General features: G+C 36.4%; 1 protein-coding gene across 18 annotated transcripts in view; it reads right to left on the reverse strand.

Moving 5' to 3' along the window:
- Positions 1-21034, reverse strand: part of MLLT10 (MLLT10 histone lysine methyltransferase DOT1L cofactor) — a 161300-nt gene that overhangs the window by 19442 nt on the left and 120824 nt on the right. For all 18 annotated transcript variants that reach the window (XR_012504274.1, XM_074358362.1, XM_074358351.1 and 15 more), the window contains one exon: positions 6562-6740. Coding sequence is in view for 17 of the 18 variants with exons in the window: in XM_074358362.1 (XP_074214463.1) it covers positions 6562-6740 (179 nt within the window). In the remaining variant the exon portion in view is untranslated. The remainder of the gene's footprint in view (positions 1-6561; positions 6741-21034) is intronic.

A 21034-nucleotide genomic window follows, 5' to 3' on the forward strand; every position in this document is an offset into this window, starting at 1 on the left:
TCTACAGCGTATTTTGGAAACAGATGTTAAACAGTGCACTGAATGCAGATTACTAATGTACCCTAAGTCTGCTTCAGAAAACCTGGTATAAAAACTGGCAATTGGTTTTGGAAGGAAGTACCTACCTCACAACACTTCTGTTCTATCTTGCCCAGATAAGAAGAATGTAACTTGTGGGCACACATCCTTCTGGGGCCTAGTGCCACTATATGAACATAAGGTGTTGACACTGCAGGGCTGAGTGGAGGTGTCCACAATACACATGAACCCTGTACTGTTCCTGCAACTTCTCTACACATCTAAAATTATTTCAAAAAGGAAGCTAAAACAAAAAAGAGTATGACTGCAAAAAAACTAGTTACTTGGCTTTATAATGTCCTGCTGAAACATGTCCTCAAAATGTGAAAACAGATGTTAGATCAGGATAAAAATATTTTATGAAACTATTAAGTTCATATTGCCATAATAAACTTCTGCTTTTACTTCCAAATATACAATATCATAGACAGGGTTTTTTTTTCCTGCTCCCCAAGATTAATAATAATTTAAAGCAACCACTTCCATGCAAGATGTCATGCCTATTACAACACCCTAGTAAAAGCCTCATGAAGTACAGTAATTATTTTACAAGATGGACTCAAAGACAAGTAAAGTAGAAATAAACTGGATAATTACTGAGGTAAATCTAAGTTACTCTGAAGCAATATTATGTTTAGGTGCCTGAGTCAAAGAATACCCTTAGCAAATTTGAAATAACTTACGATGTTAAACATCTAGAAAGATATGCAAGTCTCCACCAAAGCAGTATTCAATCTCAAAGTAAGTCAAAGAAATTCAGTGTTTCCTAAGTAGACTGAGTGCCATATTTAAACATTAAGAAAATTAAAATTATATTTCAGCTTGAAATTTCCCCTTTTGTTAACAGTTCACCTCTTATATTTCAAATGTCTACTTATGACCACAGAGAAGTTTTTTAAGAGCTCTATTTGTAGAGTGAAGTAAGTCTCCCACATTCCTAGGCACTCAGCTCATTCTAACAGAGTGAGCTGTGGAGGAAAAAGTCAGACTATGTCTACTCAATTATTTGAGTATCAGACTTAAAAGTGGCTATGGTTTTGGTAGACTTTTTTTTTTCTCCCTAACGTTGGTAAAGGCAGAATAATAAAGTATAAAGAAGAAAAATTAAGTTTGAAAAATATACCTATCAAATTTTCACCTTTGGAACATATCATAGCAATACATCATCTAGAGGTAGATATGGAACTCCATGCTTCAGAAATACAAGAAGAGGTTATAACAAGCATTTCTTAAACTGCACAGTTAAGCTGTCAATAAATATTAAAGGCAAAAGATTCAAACAAGCTCGAAAACAGTAGCTGCTTCTTCAAACTTTCCAACCCTGGCACATGATTTAAAAATACATTCTTCCAAAGTCTTGTCAGATTCACTGAACTGAGTATTACTTTTTAAAAATTCCTACTTCATACATACTCTTACAAGAAAAAACTTTTTATTATCACTCTATCTGCCATAAGCCAAGCTATCTCACATTGGATGAGGCACTAAAGCTCTCTGTCTTCAATATCCATCTGTAAAAATGGAGATAGAAATAGTACCTACCCTCACAAGAATATTATGACAATTAACTATTAATTGTTAATAGTTAATAGAATTAATATATATAAGGGCTTAGAAGAATGCTTGGCACAGGTAAGCACTCAAATTTTAGATTGTTATTTTAAAAATTGTTTTCATAAGCTATGATGGTTTCCATCTTTTCCACCAACTTCATTAGGTAATGTAATTTACCAATTATATTCTGATATTAACATGGCTGTATTTCAAAGATTAAAATATATTTGTCTAAGAAAAATTAGATGGTACAAATATCTCATTATGCAATGATATTTAAATCTATATATTCTATAAAAACACACAGAAATATGGCAAATATAATGTAAGGATTCAAATATTTTAATGACAATTAATGTATGTCTTCAATTTGCAAACACAATTTGTTTGACTAGAAAATTTTCCAGGAAAAACTGGAGAACAATGGGAAGTTTCATATATTCTCTAACTCAATTCAAATTTTGTACTAGAAAACATATCCTGATAACAGACCCATTTCTGTGTCAGCTACCACCAGTCAGGCTTTAATACTCAGCGTGTGATGAGAGATGAAACCAAGTGTGAACAACTTTCGGGTCCCATGAGTAGGCTGACTGTTAAAGCTGTCAGGTTCAATTGCATCATTCCACTTTATTCAATGCCCCAAACTGCTCCCTAATTGTTAGGAGCTTAACGTATTCAAAACCATTGTTTAGGCTAATACTGAAATGCCCCACAATTGAGTTTCTATAAAGTAGTGGGAGGGATTAAATTGTAGTTAAACCATCAATGAACACTCATGATTGGACAACAGGACTGTACAGAATAACAACCAATTTCTAAGCAGGTTTCTTAATTGGTTAATATCTAATCAATACATCACCTATCTTTTGGGGGGAAAAGGAAGTCCCCAGGATTAAAATGGCTACTGAAAACTCAAGAACAGAAAAGACCGTAGTCAACAGCTGAACTTGAAATGGCTAAAATTCATCTATCCAAGGAATCATGAGTTTTAACAGAAAATTTTAATTCCATTTGTAGTAAAGGAAGTGCTTCTGTACAATGTTCTCACTGGTAATCAGGCTGTTTCTGTAACAGCTGAAATTAATAATGTCCTGTAGTGACAGTAACATCAGTGTAACAACCCTTAACTCCAAAGTCCTTTATGGTCGGCTAAGCACTTACTCTCACTTGAACTTCGTAACATACCTGCAACACGAGGTAGAGCACGTATCTGAAGTATTTATTCCATTTCATGTATGAAAAAAAATGGCACGCACAAATTTAAGATACCCACTCACAGCCACACCAGCAAGTAGCCAAGCTCCCAGAACCCGGGATTTCTGACCCAAATTTCTGCTATTTTGCATTGTGCCATACAAATGAACATAGTAAAAATTTCTTTAACAATGTTCTTCTCAAAGAGATCCCCTCAACACAGAGGCTCAGAATTGGGAAATTCACTTGTGTGGTACAGACTAGTAAACCAGAAAGCAGGTGCAGGGGTCAGACTGCCTTGCTTCCAGACATAGTTCTACCACTCACTGGACAAGTAACCCAACACAGTTACAAAATCTCTTCATCATCCAATAGTAAGTGATGTTACAAAGTACTTTTAAAAGCTTATTCTGCTCAGAATGTTAACTTCCTTGAAGTTACAAGTCATTCTGTAATTATTTAAAACAGGTGAAACTTTCCTTCTGACCAATCAAGTCAGAGCTCCTCCAAAGACAGGTGAATTTGCCTGGGAAACAACCATTTTCTCAAAAAGGATCGAAGTGTCCTATCAGATATCATCTGAAAGGAAGTCAAGGATTATATCTAAGACAACTCCCCTAAAACACACACACACACCACCGCACCACACATACCCAAAGGTATAATACTGGGAAACAAAATACTCAAAGCTGATTGAAGTAAAAGTCTCACATAAATCTGCAAAACATCAGTCACTAAATTATACCTTTAAAATACTTAAATATTTGTATTTACTAAATATCATATAAACAAACCTCAGAGAGAGTTATTTTTAAACCTATAATTATCTTTGTAACAATAACATAGAGTAAACAAGGAACCATGATTATCTACGTGAAAGCTGTATCCAAAAGCAAAACTCAGAATGTTAGACATATTAGAATACACTTTTTTCATTACATTCTGATTCTTAAATTCTATTAATACAATCAGCCTTCAACAAAAGCACCTGAATTCTCCCAGAGACAAAACAGAATGAATGCAGAACTGGGAAGCAGCAGAATTTGAAAGACAAAATGAAACATTTATGGCACACCTACAGAAAGTAACTTTTACATCTACTCGTGACACAAGGACAGAGCGTATCACACAGATAGTAGTTCTGGCTTCCAACAATCTTAAGAAAACTATAATTGTAACTATATTGCTGATTATCTGTGAAGGAATAGTTATGCTAAAAACAAGTATATCAAATAAAACAAACGGATTTAACATCAATCAATATAAAATTGAGTTATCAAACAGTTTTTAAAGGTTTTTTTTGAAATTAGGGTTGCTAATCATCAGACATTCTGCCTCACATTTTCACAAGTGTCTCCTTTCTCCCCCAGTAAAGGCACAAATCTGTTCGCAGTTTTTAACTTCTGTTAGCTCCTCCTGACCTGACTTCCCTGACCACTTTCCTGGGAACAATTCTTAAAGACAGCAAATAAACTAAACAAGAGGCCTGTCTATCTTACTTAAAACCAAGGCCAGAAAGATTAAGAATGACCTCTGGATTTTTATCCTGCTGACACCACGCCCATCACTTTAAATTAATACTTTAACTAAGCTTTTAAGGGGAAAGGAGGGAAGGCAAAAACAATGTTCAAATTTAACACTCCTAGTCTCTGATTTGTATTTTTTAAGACAGTTGCTTGCTGGTGTGATGGTTTTCTTAATAATTATAATAAGGTTTCTATAATTACATTTTAAATATTCACCATTTAATTTACACACTTATAGCACTACTCTGTTCATTTTCCAATCAACTACCTGTTAGGAAACTCTAAATAAAAGGACAGGATGTGATCATCTAAACACACTGAATCGTATGATTTGAAAACAAACAAGGCCCGTATGAAAGTTAAACAGAAATAAACTTCCGTCATTTTGAAAAGAAGATTAAATTACCAAGTGCATCACAATTTTAGGAGTTCTTAGCTACATTCAATTTATTCTATATATTTTCGTATCCTTTCCCTCGCACACTTCGCACATTCAATGCCAATACTACTGGCTCAGGCAGCAAAACTGAAGTAGTCCCTCATTCAGTTCAGCTGAGAGGCCAGCCTGCCTCAGCCGCCTGGAGACCTGGTGGCTGCCCCAGCAGCACCGGATGAGCCAGGCCAACTAAGCTGCGGCTGAAGGCGGGGCACGGCCACTGGGGGACAGAGACGCAGGTGTGTGGCTGTCTCAGAAGGCAGCACGTGAGTCTCACTGGATGACCAGATTTTAAGAGACCCATCTCACTGAAACATGGAAAAGAGGCAAGACTGTAATTGGACTGAATCCTGGATTACCTGCAACTATGATTTCTTTGTTCTTCAGTTGATCATTTGTTAAGTGGAATTTTCCCTCTAGCTATAAATTTCTCTTCACTACCACTTCCTCCATCCACCTCCCCAATGCCAACCCCCAAAACCACAAACATAATGCATGGGAAGAAATGAGATTTTTGCTTAATTCAGCCTGGAATTAACCAGAGAGTAATTAAAACAGACTTTATAAAGAAAGGGAAGAAAAATGCACATTGAAAATGTTCATGTGAGACTCCGTCCGAGGATATAAAGCTCTCAACAGCATATGGTTACACTTAATTAAAAGAGAGAAAACTATTTCTAAGAGCCATTCGCTCATTTATCCTTTCTCCGTTTCTACCCCCAAGCCCCTGTTACGTCTACCACACCAAGGCTGGTGAAGTAAGCCAAAGAAAACTCTCCCAAACTGGTCAGATCCCTCTTATTCAGGTTGAGAAGTTCACCAAATTGTTAGCTCTCATTTCCAGACAACACCACTAATCATGCCACTGATCTGTTGTTTATTCTAATTCTTGACCTAATTATAATGGTTATTGTTTGTACTGCACCATTACAAACTTTAAAAATAACTTCATGTTGTGCTTTGATGTAGAGCTTACGGAAGATGCTGGATAAGTATACATACATTCTAAAGACCTGTATAATGGAAATTATGAACACGTACATAAAGCTTAAGTTTACACCAACTTACAAACAACTACTTAACTAGTTGTTTATAATTAGACATTTGTCATTGTTCTAATCTTTTCAAAACATTAAGAGACTTACTACTAAAACTATGGGTAAAGTGAAAGTAAAAAGAATTCCAAATAAATAAAAACTATATATATTTCAGGAATTTTAAGTTATTACCTTCGGGGAAATGTGGGGGTTTGGGATGGGGAGGTGAGGTGGAGACTAGGGTGTGGGGGTGTGTGTGTGTGTGTGTGTGTGTGTGTGTGTGTGTGTGTGTGTGTGGTAGAGAGTAGGGTGTGTGTGTGTGTGTGGTGGAGAGTAGGGTGTATGTGTGTGTTGTGTGTACAGCTTTGTTCATTTACTGTCTTATTTACATAATTCAAGATTATAATTTCTCTGGTTTGACTGGCTCTGTAGATTGGGTCACCTATCAAGTTCCAGATCTAAAGGGGGAAGGAAAGGGATAAACAAGTGCAAACCCACCAACATAGTCACCATCATTTCCAATATTTACGAACATATCTTCTTTCCCAGTAGGAGGAAAGCCATATAGTACTTAAAGGAATTACTCACTCTTTATCCTATATTCTCCTTCACTCATTTTTAATTCAGATATTTTATAAATTCCTATAGGAATCCCTATTTCATTTCTCTCCCTTCCAATCAAACTTACTTTTAAAAATGACAAATGTTACTTTGTAACACTGTAGTAATTTACCTGAGTTGCAGCAACAGCAGAGGGTGCAGATGACGTGGCTGATGGGGAGAGAGCTCCCACTTGTTGTAAATGCCCAGAAGGTTGCTGAGGTAAATGAGAACTGGAGACAGGAGTACTGGAGCCTGAGCCAGATACTACATTTGGAAACGAGACTGCTACATCATTGCTGTTATAAATACCTATGAGAAAAAAAAAAGATGTTATTTAAATAGTTTTATAACTTAGCAATGGAATCTGTCATAGACAATATTAATCAGTAAGTCAGAATACCCACATTTCCTCCTGAACACTTCCCATGATAAATTTTATTGGTGGCCAAAAAAAAAAAAAAAAAAAAAAATCAGTAACTAAATGAATAAACACAAATTTTTCCTAAAGTGCTTGTCTTAAAGAACCTGTTATTTTTTATACATCAAAGATGGTTTGTTAAGAGACAGAGATCACATCAAGAAGTGCTTTATAAAAATTATAATAAGGGTTTTAGGAATTGCTAAGAGGAATAAAATGTTTCTTAAATAGGAGAATGAAGCAAAAATCACTTGGTGGGCCTTTGAAAAATGCGGATATACTAGGGCTCCAGGACTCATGATTGAGAAGGTCTCAAATGATGAGAGACTTTGTTTTAGAAAGGTCATCCAGGTTACAGTACAGGGGAAAAAACGGGAGGGCGGGGACAGGACTAGACTTGATATTCTACGACCAATAAAGAGCCCAATGTGAGACACAGCAGTGGGACGAGACAAAACAGGTGGATTCTAGATTATTCAGGAGGCAGAATATACAGGACTTTATGATGGACTGAATAGGGTATCTAACCAGGGGTCAGTGTGGTTGGGGGTCACAGGATTAAGAGATGATGATGACCTGGAATTCTAGGTGATGGCAGCATTCACTTCAAAGAAAACAGGAAATAAGGATGGAGACTTGAAAGAATATTCAATGGCACTACCGGGGGTAAAAAAAAGAGAGTGGAAAGCAACTCATTCTAGAAAACTGGACACGAAGAGAACAGAGAGAGAAAATGAGCCAAAGTTAAAAGGAAATAAGGAGTTACTTTAAAAGGTGTGTTGTGGGATATATTTTTTTAAGATGGGAGATCATGCTCATATGCTGACAACAAAGAGTCTACAGAGACAGAGAAGCTTGTTGAGGATAAAAGAAATATCTATTAATCAGTGGGGTCCTCAAACAGGGTTGATTTTGCTTCATAGGAGACATGACAATGCCTGGAGACATTTCTGGTTGTCAAAACTCAGGGGTGCTACTGGCACCTAGTAGGGAGAGGCCAGCAATACTGCTAAACATCTTAAAATGCACAAGACCGCTCCTCACAACTAAGAATTACGTAGTCCACAGAGTCAACAGCATGGAAGCTGAGAGATCTTGTAATAAACCTGGGCTCTTGTGTGGGTGGGAGGGAATAAGATCCTAAGAATCTGACATTGTAAACAAGAGGAAAGCAAGAAACAAAGAACCTAAGTGGGCTATAGTCTCACTCACTCAAAAAAATTTCTTGAGAAAATATAGCCCTTGAAGGTGACAATAATTAGTTATTTATATCAACAGTACAACTTACTTAGTTCTAAAGAACATAAATATTACTGATACATAATAAATAAAAGCACCTATAATCTTCAAACAAGGGGAATAAAAGAATTGGGTCATTTTTAAAGGCCTTACAACTGTAATTGAGGCTCCTAAGATTCTTTTTATATCTACAATTCCTCCAGAAAAAAGATAATTTATTCACTCAACAAATGCATTCATTCTGCAAACATCTGAGAGCTCAGTGTTTGCCAGACATTATTCTAAGCCCTGGAGATACAAAGCCATTCAAGATATGTGGTCTCCGTCTTCAAGAAGCTTAGTGGAAAAAAGAGACAATTACAAAAGACTGTGAAGAGTCTATGATAGAGACACCCTCAGGAGGCTATGAGTGCATAAAGAGAGGTATCTAACCCAGACTGCGAGAGAGGGTGGGGTCAAAAAGCGTACTGGGAGAGATGGGTGCCTTTAAAGCTCATTTCTAAAGGAGCTGCAAGACAGAGGTGAAGGACAGTCTGGGGAAGAAATATGCAACAGAGAGCCTGGTAGATTCTAAGAACTTTTAAGTACCATCTGTGTAGCTTATGCAAGAAATGAATAAATAAAAAAATAAGTAAGAAGGAGTCAAATCAAGAAGAGCGTTAAAAGTTAAAAATTTGGAGACAATAGGAAGCCACTGAAGGATTACTGTAAACAGAAGTCTGGTGAGATCAGATTGCTGTGCACGGGAAACATAAATCACTGGCACAAGGCTGAGAACAACTGGGAAGGGGATTTAAACAGAGACAGAGAAAACTGTTATGGATTGCTACAATAATACTGATGAATAAAAATAATAATGTATTTTGATGAATAAAAATAATAATGTATTTTTTTAAACCTCTAAGGTAACAGCAGTAAAGAGACAACGTTCACAGGACTTGTAACTAATGATACCCGAAGAATAAAAAAGACGTCAAGAGTCAAGAATGACACTTAAGCACCACTAAGTGGGCATGAGAGTGGTGATGCCACTCACCAGAGCAGGGACAGCACCTGAGAGAATCCAGTATTCGGTTACTATGGGTAGGTCACTGTGCTAGCACAATAGAATGCGGTGAATATTAGTCCCATTTTACATGTAAGCAAACAGAAGTTTAAAGAAATAAAGTAACTTGTTTAGTGACCTAGTAGGTGGTGGAACCAAGATTCAAACTCATAGCCATCTGACTTTATAAGTTAAACCACTTCCTAATCACATGTTTGAGGTTCAGGTTGATCGTCATGATCTTGGAGACACCTGCAGGATACAGAACTCCTACTAGACCTTCTGGAATAGGATGGGATGAGCCTGAAGCTCAGCAGAAAAATCAGGCCCAGAGGTGCAAATCCAGGAGTCAAAAGCATGACAAAGTTAGAATACATAAACCTGAAAACTCAAAAAGTCTTTTCTGTTGACCTAGTTAACTAGTTCATATATTTAGAAACATGGAAATTTCACATTAAAAAATCTAGATTTCTATTTCTCCTGAAAAACCTGAAGCTCTGTCAACACTAGATACTATATTCTGAAATAGCAACAATCCACTGGGGCTTTGGACAGGGCATACACTCTGCAATCCAGCAGAGTCCCCCCCATTTCTTATTCTTCACCTTTTCCTCACTCCTGTATGCTACCTACCTGGCCCCGTAAATATTAGATTTACAACCTATGATATGGAAGCTGGTCAAAGCCAAGGAATGGAAAGATGAGGTCATCCAGGGAAGTTCAGCCTGATCAAGAGAAGAGGACTAAGGACAGAGCCTAAAGAACATTACCATTTGAACCACAGACAAAGAAAGACCGACCACAAAGAGCAAAATAAGGAAACTAACAGAGACAATCTTGGAAACCACTTAAGAGAATTTCAAAGGAAAAGGTCAAATGAGTCTATGAACATGAAGAGTTCCAGACCTCTTTTCACAGGCAAATAATCCTCCTTAGATTGTTCTGTATCTGCTTTTTTTTTCTATTTCAATCTTTTCAATAGTTATATGCTATTTTAATCCAAATCAAGGTGACATTCATCGATTAAATAGAACTGAATCCTGCAATGCCAAGTTCCAGCAAAACACCATGAAATTCACCTCTTCAGGACAGACAGAAACAACGATGCAGAATGATACAGAGGGTGGCAGTGACACACCATCCATCCATTCATCCATCCAAGAAACATTTATTTCATATCTATTAAAAGACAGGTACTGTGCTAGGAGCAGGGAATATAGCAGGAACAAGACAAATAAGCTCTCTGCTCGCCAGAAATTTACAATGTAATTAGCGAGGCAAACATTAAAACAAACACATGACTATAAATTGTGGCAAGTGCTATGATAGAAGAGAAAAGGGTGCCATGAGACTGAAAAATCAGGAAGCAGAAAAGACCTGTCTGAAGAAACGATAGGCCAAGATCTAAAAACTGGGTAACTAGTTGTTAACTGAGCAATGAGTGAAATAGAAAAGCCTGTTCAAAGACGAGGAAAAAGAAGACAGGTAATATGGCTAAAGCACAGCAGAGAGAGTGGCAAAAGACAAGGCTGGAGGGAGGGGAAGTAGATCTCACAGGACTTGCAAGCCACGTAGCGGTGTTTAGAATGAATGTTAAGATCAATAGGAAGACAACAAAGGCAAAAAGCAAGAACTGTCTTTTTAGAAGATCATCCCTCCCACTGCTCTGTAGCAACTGAATTGAAAAGGGGAAGCGGAAACAGAGAGATTATTCAGGAGGTTATCCTATAATCTAGATAGAGGATTATGATCCTCTGGACTAAGGAGGAAGTGTCACTGACCACAGAGAAAGATGGACCTGAAATTCATCTAGAAGTCACAATCACCTAAACTTGATGAGATGCTTGGTAGACAGAGTAAAGAAAAGTATTATTTATGAATCCAAGGTTTCTGGCCAGTGATTAGAAGTCAGTGACACATGGAATAGTTAAGAGTGCACTTTTGTTTGTAAAATTAAAAACAAAAACAAAAACAAAAAAACAGCCTAGGACTAAGTCCTGAAGCTCCAATATTTCAAGGGTGGCAACGGAAGAGGAATTTGTAAAGAAAACTGAGATCGGTGACATAAAAAGAAAACCCTGAGTGCAGTTTCACTGAAGCCAAGAAGAGAGAGTCTGAAGATTAAAAAGGGGACACACAAACTATATCAAATGATGCTGAAAGGCTGGTTAAGACACAGAATGAAAATGCCCATTGTATCTGGAAACACAGAGACAGATGGTGATCTCAGGAAGAACAGTATAGTGTGGGCAGAGCCAAGAAATCATTGTTTAGATCTAAGCTTTTATTAGTTTGCCCTTTGGAATTGTATGAAATTGACATATAGACAGAAGCATACCTGTCCAGTGACAGAAATGTTAGGTTCACCAGAGGTCCTGCTTCCCAGACAAACTGGGAGGTCAAATCAGCATCACATCAAGTTGCTTGTTCAGAGTAAATGAATGGAATAGTCGTGAATATTCAACCAAGTAAATGACTAAGCATGATAAGTTATCCCTAACTCCCATGTCAGGAGACTTCACATTCTTTTCTGGAGGTTAATATGGTATGAAAGTAGTTAAAAGTCTAAATCTTGCTCCCGCATACAAATAACCTCTCTGAATCTAATACACGTCATTATAAAGTGAAGATGGTACCAATGATTTCACAGGGCTGGTGCAAGGATTAACTAATAGATGAAAAGCATACACTAATTTATTAGTCTACTGTCTACCATACAGTAATCATTTGATAAATAGTAGCCATAGTATAAAATATAAAGGAGGAATGATATCTATTGTTAAAAGAAGAAGTAGGATAATATATACAATAATAGAAAGCTGCTGTTGTTCATGTTGCCTCAATGTTCCTAGCCTTTGGGGACTAATGAATAAACACTCAGGATATTCTTTATCTTGGCTTTCTCTTTCTAGACTGTAGAACATGTGTCTCTATACGATTAACACATTCACTACTCAGAGAAGGTAAAAAAACTTAGAAAAAAAGTATGTCTTTCTTCTCTGAGACTCTTGGTCATTGATGGAACACAGGTGTTCTTAAATCTCTTCAGGCACATTAACTACTGCTTAGGTTGCTCTATTTTTACAAACAGATGAATAATTTTGTTCATTATGTATTGCTTCTTTTGATCTTACCTATAAAAACAACACATACTCATTATTAAAAATTTTGAATAGATGCAAAAGAAGGGAAAAAAAAACAGCCACAAATACTGTTGATATTTTTACATATTTTCAAACTTTCCAGTGCATAGTTTATGGTTTTGCTCTATATAGCTGCCTATATACATAATATAGAATTTTTAATCCTTTAACACTTACCATACATATTATCTGATTTCATTGCACATGTTTTTAGTATCATTTTGATGGAAACAATTGAATATGCAGAGCTGACCTGATTTTACAATATTCTACAAATATTTATGTGCCTAACGTGCCCAGACACAATACTAGCCACTGAAGATGCACTACATTCCTGGAGCTTAAAGTGAAAGAGCCACACATGAATCGCAAATGTTAGTGCTCTGATGAAAAAGCAGGACAAGCTGTATCAGAATATGAGGGGTAACCTAAGGTTAGGAGTACCAAAAAAAGAAAAAAAAAGGAAAAAAAAAAGATGAGCAGTACTGGTAGGCCTCTGTGAAGCAGTGACACATAACTGAAAGGAAGTCCTTAGGGACTGTTTCCTTTTTTACCTGCCTAGAATTGTTGCCCATTTCTTTTCCAAATAATACCCTATTTTCCATTAGGTAAGTACCCCACCTCCAATTTCATGCACGTTGGCCCAGGGATGAACATGTGACTCAACCGGAGGCGAACCATCTCTCCTGGGAACTTAACACCTTGAACGCCTACTCACAAGGGCAGAGAATGGTCAAACCTAAGTCAGTTACATAGTAGTAGTATTAGGAACATGTTAGTTCCTCTTCATCTGGTCTTTGAAACTAACTTTATTTCTCACCTCTCAGAGGTTTAGGGTGAGGCTTTTCTATTAAATCTCTAAAATAACTGTCTATATCCCATAAAGTAATTTTTTGCCTGAATTTGACAATCTACTTCTGTGACTTACGTACCATGGACCCTAACCAATACTGCCAGTGTGGCATAATAAGAAAAGAAACAAGATGCTCAAAGATGAAGCTAGAAGCCAACCCAAGAGCCAGCTCAGGTAGAACCTTGCAGGTCATAAAGGGCTTTTCAGCTTCATAGTAATGGAAAGCCATTAAAGCATTTTAACCCAAAAGAGAGTGACCTGATCAGAATTGTATTTGTAAAAGATCACTTGGAATACAATGTGAACAATGCCTTAGAAGACAATAGAAGAGTAGAAAAGGGAGATGACTTAAGGAGCTATTGTAATACTTTAGACAAAAGATTTTAAGTAGCTTAAATTTGGTAAGCATTATGGAGTGAGAAAAGACTGAGCCCCAAGGAATTTCAACACCAAATTAAGATAAATGAGAAGCCACAAGAAAACTAAAAAGAAATAGTCAAAACAGCAGGACAACCAAGTCCAGGGAAGGGGAAGAAGAAGGGAAGGGTAAGTTGGTCATGTAAGATGAAAACTGAAAAATGCCCGCGTGGACTTGGCAATGAAAGCTATTTCTGACCTGAGTGGAGAAGAGAGAGTGAAGTGATTTGAAAAATCAATCAATGGCGAGGATTTGTTTCTGGCAATGAGGCACACTAGACAACCTAAAAACCTTCCTAATTAAAATTACCTAAAAACAAACAGCTGAGTCCACAAGAAAGTAAGAAAAAATCTTAGGGATCAAAACGAGGAGGAAAGCTTTAATAGCTGCCCTAGGGCAGCCAGCCTGCGCCAGGAAACTAGAATCTTGGCTTTAATGCTCACAAGAAAATGGGGTCTCTAATGGAGAGAAAGCTGAAACTGATGAGACTTTGTTTACATAGTTTGGACCTTCCCAGGGGTATACTTTTAGGGGAAAGCTAAACACCATCACTTCCCCATGCCCTCAAAGACCCCCTCCAAAAACACAAAACCCCCAAATCAGAGCATACAAAGGGAGAAAATAGGGATGTTTGTCCCATTTGATCTGAGCTCTGGACAGAGGATGGGAAATCTGCCCTGAGAATTTATACCCACGGCCTTTCCTTCAAATAGGTTTTGGGTTTGAATTTACACCATGTGCCTGCTCTAGCAAATCCCAAACATTAAATTAACATAAGGAAGGGGTCAGGCAGTACTGTCACTTGAGCAGAAGAAAACACAAAACCTCTCTGAAGGAATATATCCTCAACCCAGGCAAGAAAGTAAGTTCGCAATCCAAAATTAGAAAACACGGAAGGAACAATTCCCCTGACCACAAATTAGCAGAAATAAATATTAAGATTTGACCTTCTTCTAAGAACCTTAGAAAAAAGAAACAGCAAATAAAGATTATGAAATAAAGGTTTTAAATGATAAAGTACCGACGAGAAGGAACAAAAAAATGTGAGAAAAGAACACCATTCTATATAATAAAAAAGAGGAACCTGGGATATCCTGCTGTGGTAAGTAGAACTCTAAATATGTCCCCCAAGTTTCCCATCTCCTGGTTATTCAATCACACACTAATCTAGATACTGCTCTGAAGAGACTTGGCAGTATGGGCCCAGTGTAATCACATGAGCCCTGAAAAACTGAAGAGGAAGGACAGAAGAGTGGGTGGAAAATGCAGAAGAGAAAGCAAGAGAAATGCGGCAGAAGGGAAGTCAGAGAGATTCTAAGCGTGAAAGGGTTCAACTTATCACTTCTGCTGGCTCTAAGACACAGGGACACATGTGCAAGGATGGAGAGAAGCCTCTAAGAGCAAAGGGAGGCCCTCAGCTGACAGTGAGAAAGGAAATGGTGACCTTGGTCCTACAACTGCAAGAAAAGGACTGGACTCTGCCAACAGCCTGTATGAGCTTGGAAGTGGGTTGTTCCCAGAGTCTCCCGACAATAACAGGTGGCCAACATCCTGATTTCACCCTTGTGAGAATCTCAGCAGAGAAACCAGCTAACCCAGATTTCTGACTGTGTGCTAAGAAATTTGTGTGGTTTTAAGCTGCTAATGTTGTAGTAATTTTCCATGGCAGCAACAGAAAACTAATATATTTGCTGTGTCAGAAAATAAGGAAGCATTAAAAGAATATTGGAGACATATCCAAAGGACATGGAGCCAGCTTAAAGGGACTCCCTAATGTCTAACTGTGAGCAATGTGTTGCATCACAACAAGTGGATTATAACCTGTACAAATCTGTAAGTCCATATTGAAATAAAGTGAAAGTCTGATGAGGAAAGGGATATTTATATCGTCTCACAATTTATTCCACAAAATACCAATTATGAAAGAGAAAAGAAACGTTTTTCATTGGAAAAGTCTGGTTATATGCAATCCGACAAAATGTAACAGAAAAATCACTTCTATGACACCTTGCTCCAAAAAACATAACCTGAATCTAATAATTAAAAAATAAAATCCAAAATAAATGGCCTAGGGGAGAGGGTATAGCTCAGTGGTAGAGTGCATGCCTAGCATGCATGAAGTCCTGGGCTCAATTCCCAGTATCTTTGTTAAAAATAAATTAAAAATATAATTACCCCCCTCCCAAAATTTAAAAATTAAAAAACAAAACAAAATAACTAGCCTATAACCTTCAAAAATTGAGGGAACTGTCAAAACTTGGATGGCATTGAAGACTAGATGCTAGTAATACGGTGATGTCAAGCTCCTGTTTTTGACAGTTGTACTGTGATTTTGAAGGAGAATATCCTTGTTTCTAAGAAATACAGGGCTGATAGAGCACTATGACTGTAAATTACTCACAAATGGTTAAGGAAGATAAAGCTCTCTATACTATGTTTGCCATTTTTCTGTGTTTAAGATTATTTCAAAATAAACATATTTAGATGTGAGAAAAGAACTAAACATTCTTCAAAACAGGAGAAAAAAAAAAGCCCAAATCAGAGCAGGTCTATTAAAAACACATGTACACACACAAAGAATTTCTAAAATTGAAAAACACATTAATTAGTCAGAAATAATTAACAGAGCATAAAGAAACAACAAGTGAACAAAAAAGATCTAAAGAAAATACACAGATACAGCACAGAGAGATTAAGAAGTGGAAATTATAACAGACGGTAAGAGACATGAAGGACAGAATGAAAGTCTACCAAAAAGTACTGAAGAAAAGAAAAAAAAAGCAAGAATAATATTTTAAGATATAATGGCTAGAGTTGTGTCCAAAATTGATGAGGGACCTGAATTTTATCAATGAGGAAACATGAGAAGTCCAAAGAAAAACAGAGTCCCACCCAGACACACCACCCGAAGCAAAGAGAAGACGTTAATGAGGGAGCACAGGCAGTCTATGGCTTAGGCTCGCAAGTAGGGATGTGGGGTTAAAAGAGAGTGTGTGTGGGTGTGTGTGTGCTTCAAGAAAAGAGACCAGAGCACATTTAGATAGAGATGAGCAAAGGTAAGTGACAGAGACATAGAGGGTGAGGACACTAAAATGACAAGGTGTCTGAGAGGGCAGAAAAGGATGAGAGCCAGAGCACAAGCAGCAATAGCCTCTGACTGCAGGTGGGACTGTAGAGAGAAAAAAAAGATGAAACAAATCAAGCAGGTTTGCAGACTTGAGTGATGAGAAGATAAAGTTTTTTCTGGGATATCTAATAAATTGGGGACTGGGAAAGGGGGGAAAGAGTTAAAAAAAAAAATAAACAACTGTGGCAAAAAGTTTTCTAGAGACATGTACTAATAACATTGCCAAGCAATTTAAATATCACTCAAGGCTAGTATCATGAATCTACAATGATAGGAATCTGTACATAGTGTGACTTTTTTCTCTAGAAACATTTAGCTCAGGTGAAGTATAAAAATATAGGTGGTCAGGTTAATGAAGAAGAGTATTTCATTAAGAAATAAGACACACCTAAATTAGTATCAATCATAAGCGTAGATGAGAAACATGAAGTTCATTACACAGTGATTTTTTTTTTCTGTTTCTTTAGCTTAAGGAAATTAAAAGGAAAGTTCACTAGGAAAAAAAATTGCCAATTAAAATGAAGAACATAATCTTATTAGATGTGGCAGCCATTAGAACAATTTGCCCTTCTTTAAAGATTTTCTGTGATTTAAATAAAAATATAAAAGTATTGACCACATTCAATTTTAGAAAAGACAAGGAAAAAACTACTCTCAAGCCTGTAATTTTAACATAACCACTGTGATAATTTTGTCTAACATTTTATTTTGTAATTATTTATTTACATTTCTGACTCTTCCAACTAGAATCTGAGAATCCCGAAGACAAGAACTATAAGAAACTGACAGTTCTTTACCATGTATGTATTATTTACGCATAATATATGTACAACTTGTTGTCTGGGTTTGCTGTCTGGGAAAATATATCCTGAATATATTTTTAAGGTGCTAGGTGAACTTCCTAAATATCACTTGATAATCAAACCCAGAAGATGCAGGAAAAAATGTGAGTGTAATTTTTACACTCCACTACGTCTTTTTTTTGGCTATGATAAATAGCTCTGTAAGTCTAGCCTTTTCATACGTCGTACACCATTTTCTTAGGACAATAGTCACTTCTATTTAGTTCTTGTAGGTCCCCCCAGGAAGTGCTTTTTAATAACAGTCCATGTTTTAGAACTCTTTCTTTCTCTTTGATATTTCTAAATTTCCCTATAATGTGTCCAGATGGGGATTTTTTCCTTCAGCACTGTATAGGCTGTTTCAATGTAAGATCTCTTTTTTTTTTTAATTTCTTCAGATTATTTCCTCCTCCCCACTGTTCTCTCTCTCCCTTTCTGGCACTCCCACTATCTGCATTCTACTTCTATCCTCCATATTATTTAGTTTTAGTTTTAGTTTTTTTTCAATATATATAGGTCCTCTCCTTCTTTCTGGGGATTTCCTTAATCTGACCTATCCTGTAATTACTTTATTCCTTGGCTATATGCATTGTGCTATTTATTCCATATACTGTATTCTTAACTTCAACCATATAGTCTTACATACCTAAAATTTCTACTTGTTTCTTTTTAATACTTTCTTTGTTTCAAATTATTATTTTCCCTCATGTCTTTTATATGTTTGTTACACTGATCTGTTTTATCTCCACAGTTCTTTTAGCACTGATCTGGGTAGAAGATCAGATTTTTTATTATTGACAAAATATATTAAAGATTTTTGGTCTCCTAAATCTTTACACACCAAGAAACAACTTTCAACATAAGCTTCCTAATTCCCATTTTGAATGAAAATATTAGTTCCTCCTAAGATTACAAGCATGACAGAGGAAAATCTGACAGGCATAACTCCAAATACTTAGAATATACTATTCTGGCAGGAATAGGTACATATATAAATCCAGAGATCCTGAAATAAAATGACTCTCTGAGTGTGAAATAAGTAATATCAGCCACTTATAGAAACAGCTCACCATAAGATATGGTCTATAACTCCAGGTTTAATTAAGGTGATCTGGACAGTTTCTGTAAACGTATGACTAGACATAATGTTAAAGGAAACTGCAACTCAATGAACTGATTGGACAGAGAAAGAATGTTACCGAGATGGTGATAATCTTTAAACATGATCTAACTGTCCTTATTCTGATGTCAGATTCATTAAGTAAATAACGTTTTCATTAAGTAAGTAACAACTGTGGTTTGTCTCCCCAAGATTACTTTAAGGAAGAATAGGACAAGCAACACTTCACATTCTTGACAGTTTATGTTTTCATCATTAATGACTAAGTGACATTCTTTCCTACCTTTATATCTGAGACATTGGCTTGGGTCAGCCCACCAGACCAACTCTAGGTATACTGACAAAACCAAAAGGAGGCTAATATTTTAATCTGTGAAAGATTTAAGGATCTGAACCAACTCATAACCATGATGAAGAAAGATGAAGTTTGAAAATAATAAATTAGATATAAAAGTCATAGCTAGGAAGCTTCAAAGTAATTAATTAGGAAAAATGTTTAGAAGGTACTACTTGGTGACTGATTCAGTTAGGAGAAGGCAGAGAATAGAATGAGACACACCGACACCCTCTTGACAAGGAGAGGAGATAAATTCTCAGCACACTGAGAATTACAAAAGAAACTACTGTAGCTCAGAAACATAATCTTCACACATATAGTATCATTATTTATTACTCTTATATAATCATTAAAACTTTATTCTGAAATACACTAAAAGGATAAATGTTTTTGTAGGAAACACATTCAAGTTACTACACGTACCTGCAAGTAACAATCATTTCTTTTGAGGGGGAAAAGTATTTTTAAAATTTCTACTAATTTAAAAGTTCATTAATCTGAAATTATGAAGACTATGGGCTTTTTTACATTTACTATTTCTACTTGTTCACATGATGTCTTCCCATCTGTCCACATTCTTTGGTCCATCAAATATTCTTCTCTCACATCTTGATCTTTCTCGTTTTCCTTTCTACCTATTGGGACTTTCCCATCTTCAAACAAACCTGATCCAACTACTTTCTTTTTCTTCTCTATCAACATTTCTCAGCCTTGACCAATCTTGGCATTTCAGTTATTGACTCCTATATAGATTACTTCCAATTCTCCTTCATGCCCAAACTCTAATCTCATCTACCCAACTGCATGCTGAACAACTCTGCCTAAACACCTTGTTGGTAAATGAATACCTATCCCCAGCTATCATCAGTCTATTGACAATTACTTATCAGCTCATTATTTCCCATCAGTCTGACTTCTATTATCCTCATTCAGGCTTCCAACACATTTGGCTAGATTATATTAAAAAATCTCATTGGTTTCTCTGTTCCAGCATTAGCTCCCTTTTAATCTTTTATGCTACAGCCAGATGAATATTCCTAAACAATCAGTTTTATCTTTTTTCCCAGCTCCAATACCAACTACTTTCAACTCCTTTGCCTAATATCTAGAGCTATTATTTTTCATATAATTCATATCAACTGGCAATATCACCATCACTTTAAACAGCCTGTGCATTCTCATTTGTGTGTCACTGTTTGTGCTGTATTCTATTCCTGGCATTGGGAGTTTACCCTGATCCTTATCTCCAAATAGCTAAATTCTACATGTTCCTTAAACATCAGGTAAAATGTTACATCCTCTGCACATCTTATTCCCTCAGTTGAAAGTAGTTTTTCCTAACCTTGACTCTTAGTATACTGTATGTAGATCATTAAAGAAGTTATAACTACATATCTTCAAATTGTTACTTATATATCCATTTTTCTTCCTTTTATGGTTTTATGTTCCCTAAAGGGCAGGATCCATATGCAGTATATACCTATTTCCCCAAAGCAACTAACCAGGATCTTAGACACAGAAGGAACTTAATGTATACTTATCAAATGAAAAATAGCCAAGATATTAGCTTACTCTTGAGAAGGAACATTTCATATTGCAGGTAATCACAGCCTGCAAGATTATTTTGATTAATATGTGAAACTGAGGTTTTCAGGAGAGAGAGAGGGTGGAGTGGATGCATACATTAATTAGTTGAGTGTAGTGGATTCAGAATACACATGCTCACTCTCAACTGACCCATAAGTATTAGAGAGATACATGACAGAATTAGAGAATTATTATAAATCATAAACTGCAATCTCAGATTCTTCTTTCTTGCAGTGAGACAGAAGGGTCGAAGATGTAGAAAATGGTCTTTATAAAAAATCAAAGACCTAGGCGTCTAAACCCTGACAGATAAACAGTTTCAGGAACCCTAAAACCCATCCTGCCATGACTTAAGCAATATAATGAATCCAAGCAAGTACAACAATAAGAACATAATAAAATACTCCATCCCACCAATCATCCAAAATTATGGGAAATGCCTTTTAGTCATCATTTCTGTGACTACAGATTTCT

The sequence above is a fragment of the Camelus bactrianus genome, chromosome 35, assembly GCF_048773025.1.
Source record: "Camelus bactrianus isolate YW-2024 breed Bactrian camel chromosome 35, ASM4877302v1, whole genome shotgun sequence".
NCBI classification, from domain to species: domain Eukaryota; kingdom Metazoa; phylum Chordata; class Mammalia; order Artiodactyla; family Camelidae; genus Camelus; species Camelus bactrianus.